Source organism: Coturnix japonica, chromosome 4 (genome assembly GCF_001577835.2).
Source record: "Coturnix japonica isolate 7356 chromosome 4, Coturnix japonica 2.1, whole genome shotgun sequence".
Classification (NCBI taxonomy): domain Eukaryota; kingdom Metazoa; phylum Chordata; class Aves; order Galliformes; family Phasianidae; genus Coturnix; species Coturnix japonica.
Genome location: NC_029519.1, coordinates 16,737,464 through 16,757,725, shown reverse-complemented (window position 1 = coordinate 16,757,725; position 20,262 = coordinate 16,737,464). Strand labels below are relative to the sequence as shown.

Sequence of the window (20,262 nt, the reverse complement as noted above, 5' to 3'; positions counted from 1 at the left end):
ATGCTTTACATGATGTTATGATGTGGAATACTGATAGCAAAATTACAAAATTACAAAATCATGACATCTTCCCTTGGTGAAGCCATGTTGGCTGTCAAGGATCACCTGCTCATTCTATCTCTCCTATTTTGCTTGATTCGTTAGCTCAATTTTCAATTTTATTGTATTATATTGTGTTATCCTGTATTTCGATATAGTATTTAGTAAATAAGTGTGCCTCCTTAGATCGTTGCCGCTGTTTTCTTTTCCTAATTAACTTTTTTTCCTTTCGGCCTAGGGCCCCTGCGGGGCCCACGGCCCCTGTCACGGACGCAGGTGGATTTTTTGTTTAAACCGTGACATATTTTGGTGGAGAATGTGGGCAGATTGAGTTGCTGTTTTTCTGTGTTTTCTTCTGTTGCTCTTTTAGCTTTTAACAGAGCTTTTTTTTTTTTCTGTTAAGGAGCTATCTTAGGTTTGCGATTCTGCACCTGTGAGCTTGACCTTGAAAGTCCAGGCGGACTGCCAATACTCCGGGATATTTTGTAAACACTGCTGAGCTTTGCTTTTTTACTTTTTTTCTCTCTATTGAAGAAAAAAAAAAAAAAAAAAAAAAAGTTTTCTCTAGTAAATTTGTTTTATAAGGTACTGCATTTCATTAGTTCCTCTTTTACGATGCTCCAAACATATTGGACCATGTTTAAGCTAGCCTATTTTTCCTATGAAGTTATAGGAATGTATAATAGATTGAAAGCATGGTTAGCAACGCTTATTTGGTATTTGCATGCAGCTCCAGAGGGAGCAACTAATGCAACTAATAGTACAGAAATGGTGGTTTTTGAGCGTGCTCCTCCTTTTTTCTTTGCATCCTTTAAGCAGTCTTTGAATGACCAGTTGGCCCAGTGGACCACACTGTCAATTGTGTCAATCTCCCTGAACTTACTGTTGACTTTTTTACTTATTGGTTCTTGGATTTATTACATTTGTTACATCAGGAGGAAGTCTTCCCTAGAACCAGAGAATACTGAGTGGCAGGGAGTGTGGAGAGACTTTGGAGAGACTTTTAAAAGACAGACATCTTTAGTGTCATGGAGCTTTACTCCTGAACACTTAAAGAATCCTGAGAGTTTGACTGCATATTTGAGACAGGAATGTTGTGGCTCAGGCAGATCTAAGGAGGCACAAATGACTTGGGGCCTAGCTAATGCTTATCAGGCCTTATTCAATACCATTCCTGAGAGGGAAGATTTTGAGGTTGAGAGAGAGAGTCTCAGGGCCGAGAATGAGAGTATGCAATCCAAACTCGACACCCTCCAGTCCAAGCACAACGCTCTCCAGTCCGAGCACAATGCCCTCCAGTCAGAGCACAACGCCCTTCGGTTATTATTCAGGAGGGCCCACCGGTAAAAGTTAAAGGTGACAGTGGGTCCTGGGAATCAGGATGGACTGTATTAGTGTGGGGCAGGGGGTTTGCAGCAGTAAAGAGCAATGAGACTGGGGATATTCAATGGGTACCCTCGCGTCGAGTTAAACCAGAATTGGCTAAACAAAACAAGAAGGCTAAGGAAGTAACAAGAGCTGAGTGTTTCTTCATAGGATTTGCCGATTGGATGCCCGAAGAGACTGGAGAACCCAGAACAAAAGAAGCACAGGAAGACGCCTTGGTGGATACCAAAGAAGAAGAAACCTGAGAACCCAGAGAAACAACCCCTGCTGCCAACGAGAGACACCATTTTGATGCTGCTATGTCTTTTGTCTTTATGTTGGTCGCCGGTGGGGGGTGTTCACTTGATCCAACAACCTGGGAATCTGTGGGTTACTTGGGCGAAACAAACAGGGACTTCAGAGTTTTGTCTTGCATTACAGTCAGCTACGTCACCCTTTCAAACATGCCTTATAGGGGTCCCAGAATGGGATGACTCTGCGTTTAAGGGTTACCTTGGGAAAAAGAGTGGCTGTTTGCGGTTCTGCAATGGACTAGAAAGAACTTGGAGGTGGCTGGGAAATGATTCCGTATACTATCTCGGAAGGAAAATGGCTTGTACTATTTGTAGGTTAAACATCACTCTTCCCGAGGAGCCCCAGCAGCTGGATTTACTTGGCTCACAAATGGTACAAAATGATACTTGGGACAAGAATAGCTCACAATGGTTGTCCCCTGGGTGCATGATCTTTGGCTCAATGAAAAGGTTGTCTCTGACTAGGCAGCAACTTCTTGGTCCAGAGGGCCCCTACTGGGACCCGAAAACTAATCAAACCGTCCCCTATACCCTTGTGTATCCCCGTGATGATGAGACCTTTGATATTGATGGAGGATATTGTGGGTTTTACCCTAACGGATCAGTGCCTTATCGTTCTGGGGATTGTCCTATAAACATCTCAGTAGGTGAGATTGTTAATATTAGCAGGACGGATGGGTCTGTCCGAAAGGTTGACTGTGAAGATATGGCATTCAACACAGGTTGTTGTGTTTTCCCTATCCCCAAAGGATCATTTTCGTTCATGGGAGAACTTTGGAACAATGATACAGCAAAAGCCTTACCACCAGGGATATTTCTTATTTGTGGGGATCGTGCTTGGCAAGGGATTCCTAAGAACCCAGTAGGAGGTCCTTGCTATCTGGGGAAATTGACCATCCTATCCCCAAGTATCTTTGAGATCTATAAGGCATTTAATCATTTGCGAGCCAAAAGGGATATGCATGCTCTGGAGCCTGACTGCGGGGACGACGTAAGGTTATGGGGACCCACTGCTAGAGTCTTTGCTTCTTTCCTTGCTCCCGGGGTGGCTGCTGCACACGCTTTAAAAGAAATCGAGAGATTGGCCTGTTGGACTGTTAAACAGGCTAATGTTACCTCTCAGCTACTTTCAGATTTGCTTATAGATGTAGAGAGCATTAGACATGCTGTGCTTCAAAATAGAGCGGCTATAGATTTTTGCTTTTAGCACAAGGACACGGATGCCAAGATGTTGAAGGGATGTGTTGTTTTAATTTGAGTGACCATAGTGAATCGTTACATAAGAAGCTGGCATGGTTGCAAGATCATACCAAGAAGATCGGCGTCGTGGACGATCCGTTTGGAGACTGGCTCGGAAGCCTGTTTGGGAACATCGGACCTTGGTTCAAACAGTTGCTAAAAGTATTGGTGGTGGGACTTATTGTTCTTCTTGCACTATTAATTTGCACACCGTGTATTATACAATGCTTGCAGGGATTTATGCATCGCATGGTGACGGGAATTTTCGATGAGAAAATGGAACAACAAAGGGCATATGAAAGACTTTAAAAGGAGAGAAGAAAGAAGAGTTAAGTGGGGTTGTTAATATGTTGCGTATTGTTACGGGTTAAAGGTTCTTTAGCATAAGGAGGGGGAGATGTAGTGTATTAGGTGAAAGGCGGGGCTGCGGGTTGTGACGTGAGAGGTCCCACCTCCTTAGTTAATATTCATGATGTAAGGGTGGGATTAGCCTTGCCCACTTTCTAGTAAGTTCTGTGCCAAAGGTTATATAAGGGTGTGCTTGCTTTAATAAAACGCCATTTTGCCACACACTCTCTTGTTGCTGTCTTGGCATTTGGCCCAGCCGCGGAAACTCGGGGACGAACAGAACAGAAGGTGACTTGTAACAAGTTTTCAACAACCCATTGAATCGTTCAATCTTACCAGAAGCTGGTGCATGATAGGGAATATGGTAAATCCACTCAATGCCATGATTTTTGGCCCAAGTGGTTACAAGAGAATTTTTTGAAATGGGTCCCATTATCTGATTCAATTCTTTCCGGAGTGCCATGCCGCCACAGGATTTGCTTTTCCAACCCTAATATGGTGTTTCGGGCGGTAGCATGGGGTACTGCGTATGTTTTGAGCCACCCAGCAGTTGCCTCCACCATGGTGAGTACATAACACTTACCATTGCGAGATCGTGGCAAGGTGATATAATCAACGTGCCATGCCTCTCCATATTTATACTTTTACCATCGCCCTTCCCCCCAAAAAGTTTCATCCTCCTGGCTTATTTAATTGTAGGTGCACATTGTTTCATCAGTCAATGACATAACCTGTGCTAATAGACCCGTGTCCATAGTTAAGTCCACCCCACGGATACTCTCCTTTATATGTTGCATCCCTTCGCGTTGATGGAACCTGAAAAGTTCATGGGCCCACCGAGCTAGGAATAATTCACCCTTGTTCTGCCAGTCCAAGTCTATTTGAGCCACCTCAATTTTGGCAGCTCGATCAACCTGATGGTTATTTTTATGTTCTTCAGTAGCCTTACTTTTAGGCACATGAGCATCTACATGGCGCACCTTTACAACAATGTTCCTTATTCGGGCAGCAATGTCCGAATGATTCAGTAAAATTATTCATGCTTTATATGATGTTATGATGTGGAATACTGATAGCAAAATTACAAAATTATTAAACCATGACACTGGTCACCAGAGACTTTGCCTGACAGCCATCAGTTTTCAAATAAGATGGAGCAGGATGGCAACTACATCAGCCAGTTCCTTCCAGACTCTGAGGTGCATGTCATTCAGCCCTGTAGACTTGTACACATCAAAGGTTCATGAGGTGATCTCTGGCTTGCTTTCTGTTACAGTGGGAGGAATATTGCTACCCCAGTCTCCATCTAAAGGTTCAAGGACATAAAAGATGTGGGAAGTCTGACAGCCAGGGAAGCCTTTCCTTGTGGACACAAGACTTATGAACATTTCTCATCCTTTACCCTTCCTTGTGTTGTTTTCTTCTTCCTCTCCTATCAGACATAGAAACTACTTGGATTCTGCTAACAAATATAATTGCCCAGGATCTAATCTCATTCTCCTCCTATTCCCTATGTCTCGGTGCACCTAGTATTAGTGTATTTCATCTCCCTGCTCAGAAGTTCCCCAACTGACTGCTTGCTTCTTCACCTGTTCATTCATTCCTTTTCAGTCTCCACAACTCCATTTCACCAGTTTTGTCTACATAATATATTTGCTTCTGCTTTTTTGCACATGCTCTGTTCCATCCTCCTGTCACATAAGCATTCTTCCCTCTGCCCTTTCCAATGCAATCTTTCTCCGATACCATTCCCTCCCAAATGATGCTGCAAACACCTTTTTTTTCCTAGCTCATTCCCTGTGATCATATGTTGCTGCTTTCCCCTTTTTCTTTGGGCTTCCCTTCCATTATTTATGGGTTGTTTGCTTTGAGTTTCAAGGCTGTTCATGATTTACTGACACATCCCATTTCCTCCCATCTGCTCCCATGATGTCAGTTCTTGTCTCCAATCAGTCCTTGGCACCAAACTTCTTCATTTGCTACTTTTAAAAATCAGGACTTTATTTCCTTCCTCTCATTCTGTCCCCCCACACCATGAAACAACTTAAAACCTCATCCATTCAGTTTTTCAAAATTATCCTTCCTAATAATGACTACAAAGAAACTGACATCAAAGGCTGTTTTTTGTTCAGATCCTGTCACCCAAAATACTACTTCCTTACATTACTTATACTGCTGTCTACCAGGAATGGTCAAAAACACTGAATGGATCTTCTGGTTACTACAGAAATAAGTACTAAATAACAATTAGAACTTGTAAGCAAAATACACAAAATTCACACCACTTGCTCTTTGTAGAGAAAGCTCCAGGGAGCACCCACAAATAAGCCAGGACCCCACATACATGGGTGGCTTATGTGCCAGTACTGATGATAGAAATTGCTCAATCTCTCTTCACTGGTTTACCAGCTCAGGCACCAACCTCCTTCAGGTGTTCTCTCCCTGAAGTGCAGGGAGAGAAGGGGGAGAGCATTACAAGACATCCTTAGTAATATATCATTTCTCTGAAGATGAAACTCAGGGAACTTTGTATTACATATGCTAAATGCACCACAAGTCAGCAGATGCACAAGAGCACAGCAACCTGACTTCTGCAGGACTCCTGCAAGCACAGTCTGCTTAGTTAAAGGTTTTAATTAACAACTTTGCAAAGGACAATGAGATTACAGCAATTATTCACAGCAGGCAGCCTGCTTTTTCCTCCTCCAGACTCCAGCGCTTGCTTCAGCCTACATTCCAGATAAATATTTTATTCTGTATGGGTAGAAGGTTCATTATGTGAGTGACAAAACAAAATAATCAGCTGTCATATACACAGATCCTGATGTACCTGGTTAATGTAGTTGTGTCACTGCAAAACGTCTTGTCAGAATATTGTAACTAAAAAAGCTATTGCAGTAATAAGGACAATGCAATGCACTTAAGGAAGATGAGTACTATATGTAAGATGACCTTCCAAAGAAAAAAAGAAAACACTACAAAAGCAAAGCCTTGATAACCTTGCCCTACAGACTTCAGTACCCTTCAGTGCTCTTTGGTCCAACAAAGTGCCCTTTTCTGCTCTATAATAGTGCTATTCAGATAAGTAACACTGACCAATCTACAGGGCTGCCACATTTTTCAAAGGACAAAAAGCATTTCTTTGCCATTGAGCCAGCAGGATATCTATTTTCTTATAGCAAAGAGTTTTCTGAACTGCTGAGAGATTTGTCAAAACAGAATCACAAATGATACATTAAACAGCCACAGTTTTATTATAGTGGAGAACTGATTATTATTAGGTATTAAAAGAGAAATCTGTAAGTTTACAGGAGTAGGTCTCTGTAAATGAGAAATCAAACATGAAGGGCAAATATTCAATCTGTAGTAAATTAAGTCCTTTTAATCACAGCCACTCACAATCCTATGGTCCTACACTTCATCATACACAGTAAATGGCAACTAGCAGGGCATGAACATGAGCCTGCTTAGGGCTCTGCAGTGTGCTGCAGTTATTTAAATATGACTTATCAAATCACCAGAAGGAATGCTATATTGATGAAATGTCAGCTGCCTCTTTTGCAATTGAGCCCATAAGGAAGGCAGGCACTGGTCAGATCTCAGTGATTCCAGGAGCAGGACACCATCTTTGCTCACAGGGCTGGAAAGTCTCATTGCTTTCCTCTGGCCCTGGGAGTCCTGGGCAGTTCACTGCCCAGAAGAGGACAGACAGGAAAAACAGTCCTGGAACTTGGGGAGATGTCAGTGTGAACACATACTGAATAACAGGAGCAATATGTCAATATCTATTTTAATTTGACCATTGCTAGAACATCTGAACCATCTCTGTTGTATGTATATTTTCAGTGTTTGATGACTTCAGGAAGAATACAGGTAAGAATGCATAGAGGATTTCAAACCAAAGATTCTTCTAATAATGCATTAGGATGTAGGATTGAAAACAGTTCTCTGTGAGGGGCTCCATCTGCCCTAGATGTTTACTTGCTCCAACAACATTTTCCATAAGAAAACACTTGTTTTCTTCAGACTTTTTTTTTTTTAATTTTAAATCTAACATGTCTCCATAGCAGTAGAAAGTTAATCTTTAATTGATGAATGCAAAGGCTTAGACAAACCACAAATGCGCTATTCAGCATGTCAGGCTTACAAAGGAAGTTCTAGTACTATCAGGTTTCCACACCACATACAGCTGCAACACTGGCTTATATTACTAATCACTTGCAGTATTTGTGTCTTGGGTTGTAACAGATGGTGTTTGTGAAGCATGCAAAAGCTCTGAATTGCCAAATGGTACAGCAGTTGAGATAAAGAAAAAAATCCTCCAAACAAAATACCCATCCCTACTGTGGAGGCTGGAATGTGAGCAGTGTTTAAATTATTCCTCCTCTCTCCAAGCACATTACATTTACAGACTCTTAACCCCTGCAATTAAAATACTCAAAAGGCCAGTGAGGCTAAAGGCTCTAACAGAAATCACACTTCAGGTAAGTTAGATGGCACTTCTTTTTTGCTAAGGGAGTACAAACAAATAAGTGATTTATACTTTTTTTTTTTTTTTTTTTAAAGGAAGAAAAGCTGAGAGTATCTGAAGACTTTCCGTGCTGCCATGAAGCTGTGTTGCATCTGGGCTGTGTGCCCAAGCTCTGAGCCCCACTTGGCTCTTGCCATCAGTGTTCAGGTACAAGCTGAACATCCCCAAGGAGCTGAGTGATGACTCAAAGCCAACGCTGACATTACAGTCAGTGGGTTAGTCAGCAGTGCCTGCTAGCAGACCTGAAGCACAGGTCTGCTAGCAGACCTGAAGCACAGACAAACCACAACCCAGGACTGATACTACGAAAGACCACAAGGACAGATGTTCACAGAAGCCCAGAATCACAGGGATTGGAAGGGACATCAAGAGATCAAGTCCAACTTCAGTGCTAAAGCAGGTTCACTACAACAGGCTGCACAGGCAGGCATCCAGACAGGTCTTGAATATCTCCAGAGAAGGAGACTTCACCACCTCTCTGGGCAGCCTGTTCCAGTGCTCTGTTACTCTTATCATAAAAAAGTTCTTCTGAATGTTGGAACAGAACATCCTACATTCAAGTTTTAGACCACTATTCCTTGTCCTATTGCTACACACAGCTGAGAAGAGCCTGGCCTCAACGACTTGCCTCCCACCTCCCTCTGTGGAGGGTCATTTTCATGATTCCCATTTTCAAGATTTTTTATTTGCCCACGTGCTGACCTGGCTTAAAAGATACAGAATGAATGAAAGACGATATGCATCTTCACACTGACACTTAACTTAATGAGCTCACAACAGTTTCACAAGCTTAACAAAGGAAGAAAGATGCTGGAGCCCAGAGCAGCTGCCAGCCAAGACTACAGAAGCTTGTTTTATAGGAAAGGAAAACAGATCTGCTATTTGTCCTGTCTTTACTGGACTCATCAATCCCTGATCTTTCTAATGGCATTATCAAATAATGTGATAATACAATTATGACTATTTTTCTGTTGCCTTAGTAATTAATTATAAAAACATCACATGGGTATTAGATGAGGGAAAAACCTATGCCTTGTAAGAAAAACTGTAGATGACATTATACTTTTTTGGTCAAGAAAATAATCCCCTCTGATTTTTGCCATTCATTTTTAACTCCTTTCCCATTAAAAATATAGGCATGAGATAAAGATTTTTTTCTAGTTCCTTCAATTAAAAATAGAGAATATAGAGCCTTTAGATATCATTTTGAATAGTTCTCTCTGTGTGTGTGTTCTTCTTTATGTTTTTTGTTGCTTTTGGGGTTTGTTTTTTCTTTAAAGCAGGACTTTTAGAAGATAGTTTGACTACTGCTAGATCCCATTAGGCAAAGCTGAATCCCATTATACTAAACAAAGCTATGTTCACTCTGTTCTGTGCTGCTTTTAAAACACTTCCAACAGATAGGCTCCAGATTCTCTTGCTGGCTTATGTGTTTAATTTTATGATAATATTCATGCTGTCTTTGCTTTTAAAGGCATATAGTTTTGTTTAAATGATGCTAATCTGAAAGCACAATGCCAGTCTGAGGAGCCTTTACAACAGGTTTCCGTGACCTTGATGTGTAGCAGTGCTGGCATCTATTATCAGTGATACCTGACCAGTATTTTTGATGTCCCACTATCAAATTCTGAACCACTGAAGAGAAAACAATTTGCTATTAGTCTTCACTGAAGCAGCACTGGTTCTAAAGAGGGAGGCTCCAAAACATCACGAATTACATCTTGTAGCTGCAGAAGACAAAGCAGAGAGAATTAATACAGCATTAAAATACAGAAAAACATGCCTGACTAGGCCATTTCAGATAACACACTGACAAAATGGAAAGCAGCACTCACCGAGAATATGTATTAGCACTCAAGAAAATGCACCTCATCACATCTTTCTGTAGGAGCAAACCTACAGCAGTCAGGAGTGTAGATAGTCAGCACTTGGCTATTTCCTTCAGCATGTCAGGCTTAGTGAGATACCAATAACACAGCGCTTCTCTGAGTGCTTTTGGAGGGCCTGATGCTGGAAGGAGCAAGTATCGTCTCACAGAGGTGAGAGGAGATCTGAGACAAACCTCAGCCCTCCATATAGAGGCACAAAGCCTAGCGCTCTGTGCTTTTGCTGTACCACAAAACAGGGCAGTCAGCACAAGTGGAAGAAAAGCAGCTCAGTGTAAAAAGCTGGAGGGGCACCTGGGAATCACAGAATGGCCCAGGTTGGAAGGGACCTCAAAGACCATGAAGCTTCAACCCCCCCCACCACAGGGGGGCCACCAACCTCCACATTTAATACCAGACCAGGCTGCCAAGGGCCCTATGTCAAAGGCCTTGCACAAATCCAGGTAAATGACATAGGTTGCCATCCCTTTGTCCACGAATGCCATTACTACATCATGGAAAGCCATCAGATTGGTTGGGAAACCCAGCACCCACTCCAATAGGTACCAGAGACCTAATGGATAACCACCAAAAGGTCACCTCTCCTCTTCCTTGGGTCTTCTATTTACCACACAATAGAATGACTGTTCAAGTCAACAGCACAATTTGGTTTTTGAACCTCCACCAGTAGCACAACTCCTGATAAGGATGTACTTGTTTTGTCCCTTGCACAACACAGCTGTGGGCATTAAAATCCAAGGCACTACTGCCAAACCCACAGGCAGGCACATGGTAAAGCTAACTACTGTAGTGCTCCTCATCGGCTTCAAAGCACTCATTCAATTGGTGACCCTTATCTAGCTCCTTCCTGATTTGTTTCATTCCACAGTACTCAAAGTACTTAAGAGGTTGAAGAGGCAGCACTTTTGTCAGCTGTGTTCTCTACTGTTACCATTTATGGTGGAATGAGCGCATCAAATTTGGGTTGAAGATCTCTGTACTTGTGGAGCTGACTGAGGAACTAACTTTCTGCTGTAGGAATACACCAGATATCAAGCATGAGGTTGCTGGCACTCAAAGCAGAAGACCTTCCACATTTCAGATGTCCTGCAGGATGGTCTCTTATGAATAGTAACAACTGGAAACGTAAAAATTGCATGCTACAGTAACACAAGCCACATTCATTTTCAGCGTTATTAGGCAAAATCCTGGGACCACTTGAGTTTTATTAGTAGTTAAAGAAGGAAACTGTTTCTCAAATGAGCAATCAGTCTTACTGAAGTACATGAGTGCAAACCAAATCAAGCTTCAGAAGCTTACTTTATATTTTATGTAAAAATAAGAAAAGTAATACATGGAATAGAGCCATTAAAATGCATGTGCATTTGCGTGCAAGTTCTCTTTCTTCTCTTTCTTCTCTTCCTTTTCTTCCCAGCTCGATAACTATATCGTTAATAAGAATAAAATGTCAGCCTTTACTTGTACACATACCCAAGATCTTGTAAGTCATTACAACGTGTTTTTGAGATTTGCCACTTCACTGCTCTATAAAAAGCTTCCTGAAAAAGTATTAACAGATGGCCTCTTACTCTCCGAGACTGTTTGCAATACACCAGATGGCAACCTGAAAGAGAAAATCCAACTTACATTTTCAAAACTGAAGGAAATGTGACAATATCCTCACAATAAATATACAGCATGAAGGTAGCAATAAATAATCTGTTTGAAGCAAACTGCCTTTCTTAATTTAAGCAGTGAATCTAGCCCTCGTTTTATAACGTATTGCAGAATGTTTCATATCTAATGCTGGAAGTAATTTCTGATGCAAGCTGAAAGTTTGGTTTAAATGAGCAACAGGTTTATGAGAGGCAAGGTTATTTGAAAGAGTAAAAAAGAATGGGCCAATAGCCTCAGGGGTTAAGATTTCATACACTGAATCTCAGGTATCTGGTTTGTGTCTAAGAGCTAATCAGTAGGCTGCTGCATTTTTGCTATTAATATTAGAAGTATTAAGCTCAGCTTGCCAGTCAGAGTTTGGTTAGGGGAAGGTAATAACTGTTCCAGATACTTACCGCTTCCTAGCATTCACCTGCTAGAGAGCAGCTTAGCTCTCCTCAAGAGGCCTGGAGAGCTCTGCTAAATACAATCAACTACTTGCTGTGCTCCTGGCTGTTCTCTGGGATTGCAGCTACCATTTAGATTGATCATGTTATCCTTCAGATAAAGCGAATAACCCTTCCTTCTCAAAGAAGTCCCACTGAAATACAAGGGCCACCGATGGGGTTAGAAATGTTTTCCAGCACACATTAGGAAACAGTAACAGACCTTTGTATTTGTACAGTATTACAACAATGGGCCTTCTTTGGTAAAGCTTTGATGAGTCACTGCAATTCCTTAGAGTCCATTTAAGTTATGACCCTGTGCCTGGTTTTAAAGCCCCAAGGGATTCTGGAGAGATGAAAGAAATTCTATATGTGAGGACTGGTAACTTTCCAACATCTCAACACAGTGGGTCAGTAATTGTACTTAGCAAGTTCACCTTTCGTGTGAGAACATACCTAGAAAGCCCATCAATTTCCTTCTCCAAAGCTTATCTGAAGCTGAAAGACTGGCAGTGGGCATATAAATGCCTTCACCTGCTTTCCCAAGGAATACAGTTACCTACTGTGCCACCAGGTTTTAAGCAGAACTCCCTACTGAAGTCAATATGCTATAAGCACAAAATTCCTTAAGATAATTCATAAACTTACAGACCAGATAGCTTTCCTACCATAGCCTATAAAAGTAGACTTTATATATAAGGCTGGTATTTATTATTAATAACATAAAACATTTATAAATACAGCAGATGTATGAGAATTGTCACAGGCAGAGTTTTCCTCTTTACTTTCTCATTGGCAGCAAGCCCGTTTACACAAGCTACAAACAATAACAAAAATAACTCTACAAAGATAAGACAATAATAGGACTACCGCTTGCCCAGTCTGTGAAGTGAATGTATCAGATTCCCTTGGCTTTATTATTCATTTGTGATTTGAGCTTACCTCATCCAGTTCTCACCTAACAGTCACCATCTTCTGGAATCAGGCCAGACTGCCATCTTCTCCCCCCAGAACAACATATAATGTGTAATCCCTAATCACACTACTGCCTCTCTCTGCTTACAGAACCACCTGAAAAGTTCAGACACATTGCTAGGAAAGGGACCAGTAACTGCATTACTTTCATCCATCTTTGTGTAGGTGCTAGGTTTGCAAGACTAAAGCCATCATAGCTCACACACTTCTTACTCTGGCACTCCTCTGGTGAATGAGATCAGTAGAAAGACAAGGCAAACTTTTGTCAGTTTTGCAAGTTGAAATGGCTCTCATCAGAAGGGCAAGGACAGAGCCAGGCAGCCAAACAGCAGCAGAAAGGTGGGACCATCCCAGTTACTGGCAGTCAGATCAGCCATTAAAAAACCTTCCCCTTACAATGCCTTGCATGACTAAGCCTTGGCCAGTTAGGGTCTCTAGACCCAACTGAGAACTGGAAATTTGGAACAGTGAACTTGTAGTAAGGAATCCACATGGCACCATTTAAACTACTGTCTTTGCCCTTTGAGTGAAGCAAATCCAAGTCTGCTAATCCCAGTGGCCTTCATGGAGTCACACCAGCACATGACTTGATTTACTTTAATAAAGAGGTTAAAATATTACATTTTCTTCTTCCCTTGTCATTCAGTGATCAAATACAATTAAGTTCCATTTAACCCACAGGCCTGAGTTTCCATTTTAAAGCTGACTGAATGACAGGGTATAGCGGATGGTGATGGCCTGTCAGCATTTCCTTCAGGAACTGGCAGGCTCAAAATGAGCAGTTTACTTTACATGCAAGCTCAAAAACAGAGATGCCAGACCTACAAGCTGCCTGCAGTGAGTGGCCTTATAAAAGCAATCAGTGACTGCCTCCCAGGAAGTTGCGTTAGACAGATAGCAACTAACCTGCATTGGGAAAGCATAAATAAGTCTATGTACTTTGTTTTATTCTTATGCTTCTCCTGAAGCTAAAGGGACTGGGAAGGAGGAGAAAAAAAACACTAAACACTCATAGCCAAACTGCAAAATTGATCTGAAATTCTCTCTTTTATTCAGTTCTGATCCAGGCTCACATAAAATCCGTGCTGAACACTACAACCACCTTTACTCCTACTTCAAAGAGGTTTTCAGCTTGCAGTAAGAAATGGCTTGCATCTCTCAATCTGATATTACTCATTAGAATTGCACCATTCATTACAATTGTTGGTGGTTCACATTTCAGGAGTCCTAAATCTGGTCCCGCTCTCACTCCTTGTTGCATAAATCCCAAAGTAGCTTTCAAATGCAAAACAAGTGGGAGGGAAGGAAGCAGCCCTAGTGTAATACTATTGATGTGTCTTGTCCCAGGTTTCTGCACACAGAAAAGCACCAGCTTAGCTGAGACAAGAATGTTGGGAAACAGCAGTTTCTCCCTCATAAAGAATTAGAGCTCAGCTCTTAGGAGTGCAGCATTGAAATAAGAATCAGCATTTTAACTGGAGACAAATGCACTAATCATGGTCATGAACACAGCTGAAATAAATGTCTCAGCAAAACCACTCAGTAATAGCATTAGTCATGATAAAGGAACTGAGTATTTTCAGGATAGGATACACTCAGAGAATACAAACAGAATCTTTTGTGCTCTCTTGTATAGAGGGATGATTCAGAGTATATATTTGAACAACTCGCTACTAAAATAACAGGGCAATTTGAGATATCCGCTAAAGGAATGAGTCTGGAAAAGAAAGAGCTGCTCTATAAGTTGTTTTCTAATTGTATGGATAACCAGCTCATCTATCACTGAGCAGGAACAGATCAGCAAAAAGAAGAAAAAAAAAAAAAAAAAAAAAGGAAAAAAATATATAGGAACAGTAAGAATTATTTTAAAAATAAATTGAAAAATAGATACCTATTTTACCTATGAGCATCCCTAAATCTTTTTTATATTAATAACTGATTACTTTATACACCCTGAAGTTGTTTTAACCCCCTCAGTGCCTCACACACCGATCGTCTTACAAGCAAATTGCTCAGCGCTGTGCAAAGAAAACACCAATGCAACTTCAGGCATTCTAGATACTAAGGCAGCATTAAAGCACCTATGCAAAACCACTCTTGTTGTCTGGGCTTTTTTTTTTTAGCACATGCTTTATGGAAGTGGGCAACTTACCACGTAAAAACATATCAAAAGGACAACGATTTTTTCTTGTTTAAAACTTGGAAGCACTACTTTCAGTATAACATAATATGAATAATAACGTAAAATAAAAAGATGATAGAAGCATTCCAGTACTCTGGCTCACGTATCCCAGCAATGTACAGCTGACGATGATTAAACAGAATTCTTAATTCTAAGTGTAAAACAAAATATGTCTGGCAGTAGCTGATGTCCCACAGCTCACTGTTCTCTCTCTCACATGTTACCCGATGCATTGCTGACCTCTAGTCGAGGAGCTCTGGAAATACAGGCTCTGGCCTCTCCCATGTAGGCAGATAACATCTGAAGCATTAATACAAAATCCAAACAATGAAGCAGAAGGTTAAAGGACTTTTGCCTCCTCTCAGCTGTGGTCATGAGACAGCCCAAAGTCACAATGCAAAGTGTAGACAAGCAGATGGAGGGTCTGTAATACATTGGTGGGAGAGATTTAGTGTAAGAACACAACACATTTTTGCTTCCTAGATTGGATGGAAAATGTAAAAAAAAAAAAAAACCTCGCTGCCATGTTTATTGGAGAAAAATTAGTATTGGGTTTTACAGCTGGGCAACTGTTCTTTATTGTAGTGTGTCCTCTATTACAGACTACTTCATGTTATTTGTAGACCACCTTCAGAAAGCTTTAGAAAAGCATAAACAGCCTTGGGTTAAAAGCACTGGATACAGAATTCAGTGTCCTTCTACATCTGTTTGCAGCTTAACTGACCTTGAGTTAAAAAATTTCAGCTCTGCAGACTGGTGTCCTTGTTTTGTAACATAGGAATAATCTCTGACTGCCCCTCTCTGCTTATTCCGGCTGAGAGATGGGCACAGGTATCACTGTTCTTGAGCACTGAAAACAGAACAGGCATAAAATCTTCAATGCTACTAACGTTAATTTTTTAATGGTGCCAGATAAGAAGCTGCACTCACTGGGATTTGCCATTACTTTCTAAGTGACAATATTTAGATATTGATATACAAATATAAATTATATCAGAAACAAGAAGGTCTGAGTACCTACCAGTAGCCAATTAATTCTGCTATGCCTAAAACCAGACAGATACAACATTTCTCTTCTGAATCCTGCTCTTTCTAGAATTATGTTCTATTTTTCTTGCTGGATTCTAATCCTTCAGACCATTACTTTATATATAATGTCACTGTTTCTTATATCTCACTGTTTTTCTTCCTCTCTGCTGCTTAAGTTTGGCTGTTATCCCCACTCCATGTCCAACTGCACATACAGAAATATCAAGCTCTATCATTTTCTCTTGCTTACTCAAAGCTCCATTATAACTCATATTGGGACTGTCACACACTGCTGCTCAGCATTGGATCGGGTGTTAATGAAAGGGCAAACAACTCTTTGCTACTTCATATGGTGGATCTCAATGCTAGTAGTCGATCTCCTTTCAGAAGCAGATCTGCCACAGGCTCCAAAAAGGAGATTTGCACATGTGGTCAGAGAAGAATACTGGGGTCAAGATCTACCCATGCAGATCTTCATTAGCTAGGAAGTCAGTCAGAGGTATGAAAAGTTTTGACACAGACAATTCAACTTGGTTGGAAATTTTCAATGTGAAGAGCAAAGTGGTCTGCAGAAAACCTATTTACCAAGAGGGTCATTTGATTCTTTATGTAGTGTTTCACATTTAAATGCTCAATGCCCAGTTGGAGAGGAATATCCATATTCATCTAAGGATCTCAGCTGCCACCACTAGGCACTTCCCAAGTTTAGTCTGAGACTGTCTCTAACCTAAAGAGATGAAACATAAGCTGACTGCAGTGCCCTATAAAAGCTGGATCTTGATCATGATACTACAGCCATTTTGCCAATGGTGACATTGCTCCCAATCAGAGAAAATACATGCTAACGCTAAGAATTAGGAAATATCCTGATTAGAGGCATCATGTCTACATCCTTTCCACCATGCTGTGGAACACTCACTCCAGCAGGGGACTCCACTTGATCAGCAGAAGGTAGCAGCAAGTCACTGATATATAATTAACATGCAACAGTGAATAATTAGTCAGCATCTGACCAATAACTGTGACATTCAGCTGCCTTTGCCTGTCTCAGAACACAGAAACATTTGCAACTCCCACAGACAGCTATTAATTCAAATATAACCTACTTCCCCCAGCAAGTGCAAAACACAGGCCAAAGGGAGCATCCCAATCTGTTGCACAGCGCAGTATGACGCAACAACATTTCCATACACTCCAGCATGCACAGCATGCTGGAAATTAGACCCAAACCCTACATTTGCAGACAGCAAGTCATAAACATTCTACTTGAATATTACAAAATACACACAAATACACAGTCTTCTTAATTGTTAAATGATTCCCGTTAGTTTGGACATGGTGACTTTGAATTTAGAACATTGTGCAACTACATAGTAGAAACTTCAGAGTTATGACTGACTGAGGTATGGCTGCTTAAGGAGTAAGTTTTCAAATCCATCACTTAATTGCTCCCTGTACATTAACCTATTAACAGAGGCCTGTTTATTGACTCTGCTTCGTGCCAAGTGCTTACAACAGCTACTCTGGGGTCTCCAGTGGAATCTCTCCATACACATACCGCAGGTAACAATTCCTGCTGATGCAGCATCATGCTGTTCTTCCAGCTGTTCTGATGCCAGCCAGAGAAATAGGGTCAGCACCGGTATCTTCTTTGTTTCCTGATGCTTGGCTTGCATCCTCCTTCCCTCTAGAGAGAGCACTGATCACAAAAGCACTTTATTATTATTGCTCCTGTTAAGTTCTTTTGCTCTACAGCAGAGGCCGCTCAGCCTAGCAAAACCCAGAGTGCAGGCTCTCCAGTGGAAGCAGTATTTTGATTTGAGAAACACATCTCCTACCTTTGCTTCTGCTGCTTTTCTATTTCCTCACACAAAATTCCGCAACAAATGTACCTCACACAGTGCTTCTAAGAGCAAAGATTTTTCACCGCTATGCCTCAAATGTTAAGCCTCAAACAGCAGCAGGCAGAAGGAAATTGCTTGCTAGGTGGACTGCAGTCCTGCTCATTGACTTGTGCAATTATTCAACAATGTCCTTGCTCTGAGCATGTGGATATGTGTCTTGATTCACTAGCTGTCAAAGACAATCCTGTTTCACGTCCCCTAAAAACATTACTAGATTTTGATTAAGGAAGGTCAAGGATGGCTTTTCCATTCTAATATTGAGACCTGAGGGGGAAAAAAAGAAAAAAGAAAAAAGGTACTCATCACCTTTTATCTCCACTTGAAAAATCAAATTGCCTGAAGTGATGGAAGCTACAGACAGCAGTACGTACAAGAACGCTGTCATGCAAATAGGTTCCTAAAACTACAGCGTGTAGATTAAGTCCCCTCAGAAGTATTTTTACAGAACAAAGCAATGCTCAGGCAGCCAATTCTAAGCCAATATCGATTTGCTGGTGCAGTTTTAAATGTGCATTGTTACTGACCTAGCATATTGGAGACTTAAATTAATCCTTAATGCTCCAATACATTCCAAAACAAAACAAAACAAACCTTCCCCAATATCTGACTTGCTTTTGAAGGTAAGAATGTCAAGAGACATAATTAGCTTTATCTGCAGGCTCCAAATCTTAGCCTGGCACCACTGTCAATAAAACACATCCTCAGTCAGTGTGAAATTGGAGTAGCTACACTGGATCTGCTACATGCAGCTGCAGTATTTCACACCAACTGAGGATCGAAGTATACATGCATAAGTGAAGGAAGCATATGTTTTCATCTGGATTAATAATGCTGCAGAACACAGAGCATCTCAAGCTGAGTAAAACAAATGACAAGTTCAATAAGAAATACATTCTTCTAATTGAGTTTAGGGCACTAACTTCTGTCTTCTAACAGGGAATCAGACTCATAGAGGATATCTCTACATTAATTAGGAGCAAGACTGTCATGTAGTAATGGGAGGATGGTTGGGCTAGATGATCTTATAGGTCCTTTCCAACCTTGTGATTCTATGACTCTCTGGATTTTAATGAAATAAAGTTATGTCTGTGGCTTCTCTAGGATATTAAAGTTAATTTATCTGAGGAAGACACATAACAGCTGGCTTTTTCTTTCTGTAGGAATTGGGAGAACAGTTCATTGAGGAAGGCAAGCAAGAGTTAGCATTCAGAACAAGGTCTTATCTGCTAAGGCACAGATTTTGATATGCTGAAAGCCTCAATCAGCAAGATGGAATTACAGAAATCCAGCAGGCTGATGGAACAACAAATCCTACTGCCATCATGGTAGAGCAGTGCTCCTCATGGCAGTGATCATGAATGACAGACAGGATTTAGATACAGTACGCAGCCAAAGCATTTTTCAGCTACAAGCTCCCAATCATGCTGACCTCAAATCATTTGGCCACACAGAAATATACTTGCCAGCACAGTATTAGACAGCTATTGTTTCACATCTTGTGTTGCTAAACAAGAGAACTTAAATCTGAAAGGTTTTTAGCTGCCTTTGTCCAAATAAAGATTGCCAAACCCATTTAGCATTTTAGAAAACAAATATCCAAGTATCCATTCACTGAAGAAGTGATAGGACATGGCAGCTCACAAGTGTGGCAAGCAGTTCAACAAACAGACACCAGCAAGCTACAATAGCTAAAGGTTTCCATCTGCTCCCACCTGTGGGACCTCACTGGACTGATCCTCACTAAACACAGGAGAGCACTGTGGTGTTACATTAACCCCTCAGTCTTGCTTAGCATTTTAGTAACAAAATCATTCACACACATTATGAAAATTCAGACCCTCTCCCATAAGGTAAAGGAGGAGTAATTCTGTTCAAAATTAAAGTTTAACATTTTTGAACGGAACACTTAAGATTTCCCTTGAAGTTCTAGTCTGTTCTATTTCAGGCTGATGACAGCAGACACCTCAGTTCCTCACTGCTACCAAAAGGCCCCTTGATTAGCTCCAGGCCTCAGGGTGAAGCAGATAGGACCTGCTTACTGGCCCAGCCAGGCAGGGGAGTTGGAGCTCCGTGATCCCTGAAGTCTCTCCCAACACCGGTCATTCTGTGATTCTGTGACTAGCACACATTCTCTGCCTAACCTGCCAAGTACTGAAGTTTGTCTTTTTCCACCTTCCACAGCAGCTGCAGCACAGGTGATGAATGCTTTTTCAGTCACTACTACACTGAAAATCATGAAGTTGTTTCACAGTATGGGTCTGCATGTGATCTTTTCAAAAGACTTTTAAACAAGCAACACAACTGCAGAAGTGATTTCACTGCCTATTATAGTGCAGTAAGAGTTGTAACACAAGAAACACATCAGCTGG

The 20,262-nt window shown here is 41.2% G+C and overlaps 1 protein-coding gene across 1 annotated transcript; it reads left to right on the top strand.

Moving 5' to 3' along the window:
- The first annotated feature begins 1,821 nt into the window (after positions 1-1,821).
- On the top strand, positions 1,822-3,266 carry LOC116653405 (syncytin-A-like). The gene is given in 2 exon segments (XM_032444534.1): positions 1,822-2,914; positions 2,917-3,266. Coding segments are annotated over 2 exon segments (1,251 nt in total). The 5' UTR covers positions 1,822-2,013.
- Positions 3,267-20,262: the final 16,996 nt, after the last annotated feature.